This window comes from Synchiropus splendidus, chromosome 17 (genome assembly GCF_027744825.2).
Source record: "Synchiropus splendidus isolate RoL2022-P1 chromosome 17, RoL_Sspl_1.0, whole genome shotgun sequence".
Classification (NCBI taxonomy): domain Eukaryota; kingdom Metazoa; phylum Chordata; class Actinopteri; order Syngnathiformes; family Callionymidae; genus Synchiropus; species Synchiropus splendidus.
Window position 1 is genome coordinate 17271960 of NC_071350.1, and position 11126 is coordinate 17283085.

The following is an 11126-nucleotide window of genomic DNA, read 5'->3' on the forward strand; positions in this document are numbered from 1 at the left end:
TCCTCCGCCGCACCTGCGCTTTTCACCTCCCGCTGCGTTTCCTCGTCGCCGCTGATGTCTCCGGTTCTGTCCTCGAAACATCGACGACACTTTTAGCTTCTGGAACCTCCGCCGAGAGGAGGGAGACATGAGGAGTTTGGGGACACTCCGGCGACAGTGACGCTCCACCTGAGCCGGCGGGACGATGAAGGACGAGGGCGGCGGGGCGGCAGCGGAGAGGCCGCGTGCGGCTGCAGGAAGCCCCGCTCAGGTGAGAGCGAAGGCTCGGGAGCCGCCAACCGACTTAAAAGACTCTGAAAGTTCGTGTATTAGTGGCACATAACGGCCTCCGTAGTGATGTTGATGGTAACACTAGATGGTTATCTGGATGAGAAGCGGTCAAACCAGTCCGTCCGCATCACGACACACACGGTTCCCCCCGGCGGCGAGCATCGTCTTGTTTGCTTATTTAACAGAGTCATCCGATATGACCAAGTTAGCTATTCATTTTCTCTACTGTAAAGACATGATTTTAAAAGTCACCAAAAGAACATTCCTGCGCTCGGAGTCACGCTGAGTCGAGCCCAAATACCAACCGAGGTTGCAAGTCAAAGAAATACATAGTATTATTGAGTTTTCTTTCTTTTATTTCCTGTGAACGTAACTGTGGTTCTTCACTTCCACATGTAATCGTCTCGATTATTCCATTAAAAAATACATTCTGCGTTTTCTTAATCGTGATTCAGCTCATTTTTACTAATCTTTTAACATCACAATTCTGTAAGAAACGAGGTAGTCTGTGAAGTTATACATTTCACAATTCAAATGAAAAAAATCGGCCTCTGTTGTTGCAAGTCATACTTCAATAAATGCCTTTTAAATAAAAGTTTAACTTGTGATTTTAACTCGTTATACTTTCCCCAATAATGTACATGAATTCTCTTTTTCATTGAATTATATTGTGTTAGGTTTATTCTCAATATATTTGATTTAAAATATTATTTGTTGACCCTTGAAAGTAATTTTTTCGACTTTGTCAGTTATTTTTTTCTAGCTGAATCTTACTGTACTTTATAATAATCTATATTTCAATACTCTTATCTATTTTATGTATTATTATTGTTATTTTAAAGTCACAATCTCCCCTCCCATTGAGCTGTAGCTTCAATGCGGTTCAATAAATATGAAGTCTTGTTCACGCCGCCTCCAGGCATCTTTATTTGAATGTCTCTCGGCTGCAGGGCAGCGCTGAAGACAAACAGAAACAAAACAATGTTAATGAGAGTTGAACTAGGTGTCTCACTCTGACTGGAAGGATTCGACCGCACCTGAACGATCACTGATGTTATCTGGCTCAGACTTCCCCATGACTAATTCTAATTCTAATGTTCCGGGCCCACGACATGAAGGAAGGACAGAGAGGAAGTTGAGCACCTCATGAGTTATACTCAAACAACTGCACTGTCAGAGAACTAGCCTGCGTGCGGCTGCACCGCTCCTTCAAATGTTTGAACAAAAAGCTGTTGACCTCCTTTCTTGTCAGTGATAAGCTATAAGTCTGTGACCACTTGTCCTGCTTTGATTTTCCCGGGGAAGGTTTGTCTCTGCCTCGCTCTGGCTGGACCAGAGAATTTCTACTCCCACCAGCTTTGTCATGACCCAAGGATAGGTCTCATCTCTCACTTAACACCTGGTGTTCCCCCAAAAGGCATTGGAAGTACAGGGTCATTCACTCTGTCTGCTGCCCCAGCAACCCCCTAAGAGTCCAGCGTGACTCCAGTCCTCCAGTATATGTTGTAGCCTCTGTTACGGTTGGGCAATATGGACAAAAAAAGTTATCATGATAAATGTAGACCTCTCTCTTGTGTGATGGGAAACATTCTCACAATTCACTCTCCTAAAATGGTTGTTTTTCTTTGCCTTATTTAATATTTCACAAATACTTTGAACGTTTTAGAATTTGTGGATGGTCCCTAACTGATGGCAGCTCGTAGCACTAGCGCTGCCTGTGAGAGTGTGTCAGCGATCAGTGAACCCTAATGGGGACGTGGAAGAGGAGGCCGCCGCCAATAGCGGTTTTCTCCGCAGTGTTTGGCCGAGGCACCAGCGCAGCGGGAGACCTGCATGTGTTGATGTGAACCAAGACAGACGATCGCGTCAGAGAACCTATGAGGACCACTCCATCTCGTAAAATAAACAGGGATCCAGAGACTCAGAGTCGAACAGTGTCATGATCAAAGGTCCCCTTCATTAAAAATAAGTTAAAAACTACAATCGTAAACCGAAGTCCACAACTGTCACACGCCTGTGTCGGCTGTCAAACGCGCAGAGCTGGAGAGCGTGGCACCATCACGGTCTCGTCGTGGTCACGTGTGCAGGTCCAGTGCAGCGAGTGTGTCACATCTTTATCGAATTTATCGTGAAATGCAGAATTGTCATTGTGGACTTTGTGTTTGGCGGTATATCGTGTACGCTAAATTATCGCCATCCCTAGCCTCTGGACATAAACATGAGTCCTTTTGTCAACTCCTGTGTCTCCCTACAGACCCCTGCACACTCCAACGGACACGCTGTCACTCAAAACGGCCACAACCCGACAACCCTGCCTTCGCCAGACTCACAAGTCCCCAGTCCAGCACCAGGCAGCGCCAGCGTGGTCCCACGGGAGCAGTGGGGCGGGAAGCACGAGTTCCTGCTCTCCTGCATCGGATACTGCGTGGGACTCGGGAACGTGTGGAGGTTCCCCTACCTCTGCTATCGCAACGGAGGAGGTGAGAGTTTGCCGACCTCAGAGGGGTTAAGTCCACGTGTTTGTGTGTCTGCAATACTTAGTTCCACCCGTGTGAGCTGGTGCGCCCCTCCCCGGGGTGTGTGCTGGATTATTCCACACGCTTGATCTTTTCGGAATACTCTCCAGGCGGTAAGCCAACTACAAGACTGTGCCTCACACTCGACGTGTGGTATGAAACTCCCATATTGGTTCATGTGTCCCTGCTAGACAAATGATTATTGCCTTATTATTATTGCCCACAACAGTTGTGTCATTATTTCCTCACACTCCTCCGCAGGCGTCTTTCTAATCCCTTACTTCATCATGCTCTTTGTCACGGGCGTTCCCCTCTTCCTCATGGAGCTGAGCCTGGGTCAGTACGGCGCTGCCGGGCCCATCACCGTCTGGAAATGCTGCCCTCTGTTGAAAGGTAATGGCATCACATGTGAACTTGATGTTTGTGAAGAAATTGGTGAGTCCCGTGATCACGGAACGTTTAACATGGAATCTTGCGAAATTTGACATAAAGACCAGGCCGTCGCGTCATGTTCTGAATCACTACAACAGTGGTAATGTTTGGTGGAGATTCTCACTCATGCTCAACCAGCGACAGAGGTGGATAAACCAAGCGGCCCTTGTGTCATTGAACACGAAACTCCGGGGAGAATTTTTAGTTTTAGAATCGAAGGAGTGACTCTGTGAAACAACGTCAGAACCTTGTGATGAAGCCCGTCGATGATCCGCCTGTGTCCACAGAGTGCAGACCTGGAGGCTTGATTTCTGTAAAAACCAATGTGTCAGGTGAGCTGTCGAACTGGAAGGGAAAGTAGGTCACAAAGACCTCCAGCTTATATCACTTGTATCATTAACTTGTAAAGGAGTTTAAAATGATATAATGTACTGTGTGATTTAGTACTGAGAAAAAACGTTTATATTTTCAGTTGATTTCTATTTAATGTCTATGCATTTTAGTTGTTTATTATGAAAAAATGGCTCTGATATACACAACAAGAGTTATAAAATTCCTGCAAGTTAAAACAGAATTCCTAAACTAAAACAGGAAATAATGGAATTTGAGGGGGAAATAAAATGGACTTCAAAGGGCTCTGTACTCGTTCTAGTTTCTCTGTATCTTCATGGACAAACATTTAGCGTCACCACATAGTAGCTTAGCTTGACGTCATCAGCAAAACCAGCTAATGTGTACTCACAGCTAATATTTATGGCGGTCCAGTTGTGCTTGGAACTCTGTGCCATCAGGTGTACGCAATCCAAGATGGCTCCCGCCAACGTAAACAGGAAGTACAAGATTTGATGCAATGAAATGCACCAAAAGAAACATTCGGAGAATTTGTGTTCCCTCTTCGTCCTGCAGGTTTGCGAGTTATAAAGAAGTAGCTTATATCCGAACTGGGCTCACATGAGAGGAGCTTTGGTGGCCGTCAATAGTACCATACTCTTGATACATCCGTGCAACATGAAACCATCTAGAATCAGGTTGTTGTTGCTTGAAGTGATGTCATCATTTAAGTGGTCACTTCCTGATACGATGTGTTGTGATGAGTGATCCAACTGAAGTCGATGCAAACCTGCTCTCACCTTCCTGGACAACAGCATCATGTGGTTCTTCTGGTTCATTCAGTCTTCCAATGTGCTGCTGCAGGTATCGGCATCGGCATGTTGTGTGTGTCCACCCTGGTCTGCCTCTACTACAACGTCATCATCGCCTGGACCTTCTACTACCTGGGCAGCTCCTTCAGGAGCCCGCTGCCGTGGTCATGTGACGCGGTGGCCAACGCCGCCCTTTGTGGGAACGGCACTGGAAACAGCTCATCTGGACAAAGGCTGAGTCCCACCGAGATATTCTGGAAGTCAGTAGCACTGTCCACTTGTCTTGTATTTAATATATTTTTGTATTAATCCTGTGACACTATCTTTATGTGCTTTAATTAATTTTACATTTTTTTGTGAGAATTTACCAGCTTCAGACTAAAAAAAAATTATATGTGTGTAAATATATATATATATGTATGTGTGTGTATATTTGTGTATATGTACATATATACATGTAGATGCATGTATGTATGTATATATATATATGTATATATATATATATTGTTGTAAAATTAATTCAGTTTGAAGGATGAAACAAAATCTTTTGAACTCAGTCTTATTCATTTTAAAAATGTTTTTTTTTCAGAAATGTATTTTTTTATTTTGGACATAAAATAAATTCTAACACTTTTCCTGTCACATTCAAAAATTATTATTGTATGTATTTTTGTGAAAAAATATTTGCAAAAATAATATTGTAAATTCAGAAAATTGAACGTGCCAGATAGATTTTAAAAAATATTTCATAGTTTTTAATAATTTACTGAGTAAAACAAATTTGCTTGCTATTTCAAGTAGCTTTTGTGTCATGTATTGCTATGAGTGGATCACAAAGGCAGCTCTGGTGGAATTTGAGATGTGGAAAAAACTGCTTAATCTTCCTTAAAATGTCCAGTACGAGCATTTTATCTTGCATTACTTTGGTATTTACTTCTTATGATAGAGACTAGTTCGTTGCTAGGCAACTGACGTCCACTCAGACTTATTGTAAAAGTAACACCATTTCTTTTTTTAAGTCTGGTACGGGCCACAGGAGTGTGGGCTCACCTGGCTGGCTGCACAGTAGCTGGTGACAGCGAGGGGGGTTCAAAGCTCATTCATGACCTTCTGTCTCTTTCAAGTGGAGTTTCCTGCACGACTCATGTTTCCCCCTCTGCCCCCCAGTGAAAAGGTGCTGGGTGTCGTCAACAGCGACGGGCTTCATGACCCGGGCCCCGTCCGCTGGCCCCTGGCTCTCTGCCTGCTGGCCGCCTGGATCATCATCTTCCTCTGCATGCTCAAGGGCATCCGCAGCTCCGGCAAGGTGAGGCGGCACAACCCGGCCATTGTTGTGCGGACCCTCCTCACGTCCTCCTGCGTTTCAGGTGGTTTATGTGACCGCCACCTTTCCCTACTTTGTGCTGGTGGTGTTGATTATCCGAGGGGCCACGCTGGAGGGGTCTTTACAAGGCATCACCTTCTACCTCACCCCGGACTGGGATCGACTTGCCAATGCTCAGGTGCGCTTCCTCTCACACAACTGTCTGATGAGTCCGGTGGAGCGGTGGTCAGTGTTCTCCTTGTCTAAATCTGAAGTCCTCACTTTAAGTCACACACACACACGTCGGTCCCCACGAGGATAGTGTGTTGTCAGGAATTAGTCCCCACAAGGCAGTACAAAGAACCCCTCACACACACACACATTAACAGAACATTTAAAGCCAAATCCTCGCCTCAATTTCAGGTCTGGAACGATGCTGCCTCTCAAATCTTCTACTCGCTGGGTATCGGCGTCGGGGGTCTTCTGTCGATGGCGTCCTATAACAAGTTCGACAACAACGTCATCAGGTGAGCCGCTGGAGTTCCTGGCCTCCGGAGTCGTGGGTGTGAACCTCACCTGTGTCCAGGGACACGCTGATCATCACCACCGGCAACTGCAGCACCAGCTTCTTCGCCGGCTTCGCCATCTTCTCGGTGCTGGGGCACATGGCGTGGAGGAAGGGGGTTCGTGTCGCCGAGGTGGCCGATACAGGTTTGCTTTAGACCTGTGTTTAGAGGAGGAAGGAGGACCTGGGGCAGAGGTTAGGTCTCTCTGAAGAAAAGAAGAAGAAAGTCTGGGCCTCTTCACTGAAGCTGCTGCCCCCTATACCCAAAACTGGACGAGCGAGAAATTATGTTACATTTTGGTCATAGATCAGTAATATCTGTTGGAAATCTCTGAAATTCATATCTTCCTTCAGTACCATGGGCATCTTGCAGGTGATGGACCTCTTTGCCCCGGGAGGTTTTACCTCCTTTCATCCCCATGGAGAAGCTTGAACTAGCCTTGATCCGTCTGTGTGGTGCTGCTCTCCAGGTCCTGGCTTGGCGTTCGTGGCGTATCCCGAAGCGCTGGCTCTGCTGCCGGGCTCTGTGTTCTGGTCCATCCTGTTCTTCCTCATGCTCTTCATGCTCGGGGTCGACACTCTGGTGAGACAGAAAACGGTATCTTTTTTTTTTTTTTTTCCCGGTGGTGACTGAGACACAGAATGATTCCTCCTCAGTTTGGGAACATGGAGGGAATCACCACGGCCGTGCTGGACGAGTTCCCGCACCTGAGAGGGAACTCGCTGCACAAGGCCTTGTTTTTAGGAGCTCTGTGTTTCTGCTTCTACCTCATGGGTCTGCTGCTCATCACGGATGTAAGTTTCAATTCATTTGACTACATTCATTTATGTGCAGCTTATTTATGGCATGAACTCGTTTTTTTCTATTTCTATCTTCATTTGTTTGTGTATATACTGTATATTTCAGTGTTATTTTGATATGCTTCCCCAGCATTGTTAATATTTTAATGTAGTTTTGTCACGGCAAAAAAATGCATATTGATTTTTCATTTGTAGGTTTTTACGTCAATAATTAAATCTTATCTTGCTGTCCATTATTATTGTGGAGTTTGTCACACATACATCTATCAAAGTTTTGATGTGTCAGTAAGCAATATTGTATTTATTGTATATTTTTATTGACTTCATTTTCCTGCGGATTATTCTTTTTTTACATCTATATTAAAATATTTTTTAATAGGTGTAATTGAAAAAAATTTGAATATGTTTTTCCGTTGAGATATTTAGATAATATTTGCTATTTAGATTTAGAAGATTTGTCAGATAAAGTAAAGAATTTCTACACTAACTATTTTAATATTCTTTTTCTGTATTCTTTTCTTAAATCATAATTTTTGGCATTTTAATTTCTCAATTATTTATTATTATTAATTAGGTTATTTATTTTAAAATTATTATATCTGACACAGAATAAAAAGCCTCTTCATTTTGTTCATGTTGAATGTTGTCATCCAGTGTCTTAAACCTTCAACATAATTCATTTTTCTTTTTTTTTTTTATTACATTGGTGTGATGCAATATGATGCTCACTTGCACTTAGATTATGTTAACCCCTTTTATCACAATGCAAAAGCAACTTTTGGCTTTGAAGGAGGGCTGTAAGATTCTTACTCTGGACTTACTTCACAAAATACAATATTTAATATGATATAATTATATATATTTAAATTCAGAAACATTGCAGTTTCCAGTGGGGTCATGCTGGTGAGAACCCTGGTGTCACAACAGACACACAACTGTGACCTGTGACTTGGTGCCAATCCCATCCTCTCTTGTTCCCAGGGAGGCATTTACTGGTTCACTCTCATTGACTCCTTCAGCACTAGTTTCGGCCTCATCATCATCACGCTCTTCATGTGCATCGGCATCTCCTTCTTCTATGGTAGATCATCCATCACGTCCTGTCCACTGCCAAACACCTTCTTTTGCTGGACTCGTGACTCTCTTTCACTCCACAAACAGGGGTGAACCAGTTTTGCCAGGACATCGTGGACATGATCTGCCCGTGTCCCCGGTGGTGCACCAAAGCCCTGTTCTACTTCAAGGCCTGTTGGGTTTTCTTCACTCCGTTCCTCCTGCTGGTGAGGCGACATGAGGGTCGGCTGAGTGGAGGAGATAACACCATATTTAATGTTCAGCTTTCTCGTCCGTGTGTTACCCATTACATGTCATGATTTTTTCCTTTATATCTGATGCATATTTAAGATGATACAACCAGGAGATGGAGGGCAGATTCTCTGCAGCTGAAATCTTCACTGCTCAATAATGCAGGGGGTGAAACCGATCCTGATGCTGCGTCTCACTCTGCTCTCCTGCTTCAGTTCATCCTGACCTACATCTTCATCGAGATGTACAACACGTCGCTCAAGTACGGCTCCTACATCTACCCGCTGTGGGGGAAGTCTCTGGGCGTGTGCATGGGGGCCACATGCTGCCTGCAGATCCCCATTTGGGCCGCCGTCGCCATCTGGAGGGAAACGGGAACGTTACAAGAAGTTAGTATCCCTGCGGTCTGGTTCTGAAGTGACTGTTCGGGAGAGACGGACGAACTTGTTTGGTCTGGCAACACGACAACATGTAGCAAGCAAACAAAAATGATGTCATAAAACACAACATACAAATTGAATAAATGTAAAAATCGAAGTCCCTCTACTAACTATCTTGACAACATTTGGATTTACATACGTTTTTGTCTTTCTCTCATTTATTCAATGTAGCATAGCGCTCAAGTGCGTCTTCGGAAGCACTACTGCCATCTATTTTAGCTCATTGCACTCGGGGTATTTAACACATAATATTTTATACATTAATTTGTTGGGCAATAATATTGGGTGCTCTGCCTTCCGTATCCCGTTTTTAATATTTTTATTATTGTTCTTTAACAGTGCCAGAGGAGGCTGCCTTTGTAGTGGGTGTTTTGTCTTTTTTTGCAGTTGCCTTGCAGTTTTTTAATATTTATTATGTTTTGTCTTTACATTATGAAGCCTGAAAATGGTGAAATTGTGGTTTATATGCAGTAGAAGAAATATATAATCATCTTAATGTCTAATATAATATATCTATATTAATATCATATATATAATATACACATTGAAGTTGTTTCCTAGAGTTTCAGTTTGGATTCGCTTCTCTGACAGTATGTTTCTTTGTTTCAGCGTTTCATTAAAGCGATTCGACCTCTGAACTCCTGGAGGGTGAACAACGTCAACCACATGGCAAGGTCCGCGCCACCGGTGGAACCCGCCAGAGTGGATTCGCCGTACACCGTCACGCTCACCGACATGGACTTCACCGCCATGACGTGGAACATGGGAAGCGAGGCGTGACCCTGCAGTGGCAGGAGACAAGTGAATCTACCTGGATGTGACTTCCCTCAGCAGGTCGACCGAGTGTTCCTGCTGCCAGAGTGTTGAAAGACATCTGCTGCAAGATGCGTTTTAACTCATCTGTGGTTTTATGCGTACATGTATTTATTGTTGAAGGGTTTATCAACGATGCGTCGAAGCGCAAATGCAGACTGTACAAAACAGATGGACTTGAAAAGCTGCAAGATGGACAGTTACTATAACAATCCATTTTAAATGACTATACCGTCAATAATGTGAGAAGGAAAGATTGTTTATTTACCTACTCAGGTTATTACCATAATTCTGCCAAATATATTTTCAGCTTTTTCCTGCATTTCAATATTGTACATTGAGTATAAAGTGAGCTCCTTTTACATTGATTTTAAGACGTTCCATGCTTTGCTTTCTTATTATTTTTCCCATCAGACATGTTTTCTAACTCGGTTCCCTGTTGTTATTAATGACGGCACTAGATGCCTGATGTGATGCACATATGTATCCGGACAAACAAATGAACGTGCATTGACTTGAATGTACTCATGTTGGATTGAAAAGAACTATTTGCACAGCGTTCACATTGTACTGTTTATTCCTGGTCGATGGTGTTTGTCGCCCAGCACCGACAGATTTACACTGTTGACTTTTATTATTGTTTTTTTTAAGTGTTGTAAATAATAAAATGTAAGTCTATCTAAGTCTTTTTGTTTGTTTGTTTGTTTCAAAGAAAAATGCTTGACACTGCATGTAATAACGCGTATTCTGGCGTAGTTTGTGAATCACGCCTAAAGATGGCAGCACTTTCTCGCAGACGGCTACGGTGGCGTCGAGGTTCAATGTATTTGCTGAGCTCAAAGCGAGTTGAATGTCAACATTCAAAAATATTTACTGTCAGTTTTTGTTCGCAAGTGACTCGCGAAGTACCTCGACATTGAAAATCGGAGGTGAATGTGAGGTGTTTTACATTCCGATCAGTTCAAAGCAATGCAGTTCACAATTATCTATTCAAAAGACAACGCATTTAAAATGTTTTACGATGTGTTTTAATATGGAATGGAGGGATGTTATTGACTGTAATTACTCTGTAATGTATGGCCTCAGTTCCGACCACGTGACACAAACCGTTAGCTCAACGACAAAAACAAATCATGGAAGCAATATTCACAGTGCATTTTAACTATTAACGTGCAATTTTCAGTGTGTTGAATTAACTGTATTTCATTTGTCGATAAAAGTCGTTGCTGTGTATCTTTCACGCCAAGGACTGAACTTCATAGAAACGGATGTTGCGTAGAACTTTCCCGCGTTTTTCTCTCCCGAGTCAGGCGGCGTTTGTTTTCTTTATACTGTCGCCCCGTCGATCAAAACCCATTCTGCTTTTAGGGCATAGCTATACGGTTTTGTGGATCACTTAACGCTGGTACAGTGACAGTGCCGCTTGTACCGAAGATGAAGGTGTAAAATGGCAAATTTTAATCCTGTCTTGCCAGAAGTTTGTGATGAACCAAGCAAACCCCGCCCGCATTTAGACCCCCGGGTGATAAAATCAAGCTC

General features: G+C 43.4%; 1 protein-coding gene across 1 annotated transcript; it reads left to right on the plus strand.

Moving 5' to 3' along the window:
- Positions 1-25: 25 nt before the first annotated feature.
- Positions 26-10255, plus strand: slc6a7 (solute carrier family 6 member 7). Its single transcript, XM_053847010.1, has 14 exons — positions 26-250; positions 2525-2750; positions 3048-3179; positions 4413-4620; positions 5528-5666; positions 5728-5862; positions 6087-6190; positions 6250-6374; positions 6699-6811; positions 6886-7023; positions 8011-8110; positions 8191-8309; positions 8550-8723; positions 9384-10255. The coding sequence occupies exons 1-14, from the start codon at positions 185-187 to the stop codon at positions 9552-9554; spliced, it is 1950 nt and encodes a 649-aa protein (XP_053702985.1). The 5' UTR covers positions 26-184; the 3' UTR covers positions 9555-10255.
- Positions 10256-11126: the final 871 nt, after the last annotated feature.

Bases quoted from the DNA above. Each gene is read 5' to 3' on its own strand.
- slc6a7 (XM_053847010.1), top strand. From the start codon at position 185: ATGAAGGACGAGGGCGGCGGGGCGGCAGCGGAGAGGCCGCGTGCGGCT. The intron at 2,751-3,047 runs GTGAGAGTTTGC...ACTCCTCCGCAG, and splicing joins CTGCTATCGCAACGGAGGAG to GCGTCTTTCTAATCCCTTAC. The intron at 6,375-6,698 runs GTTTGCTTTAGA...GCTGCTCTCCAG, and splicing joins CGCCGAGGTGGCCGATACAG to GTCCTGGCTTGGCGTTCGTG.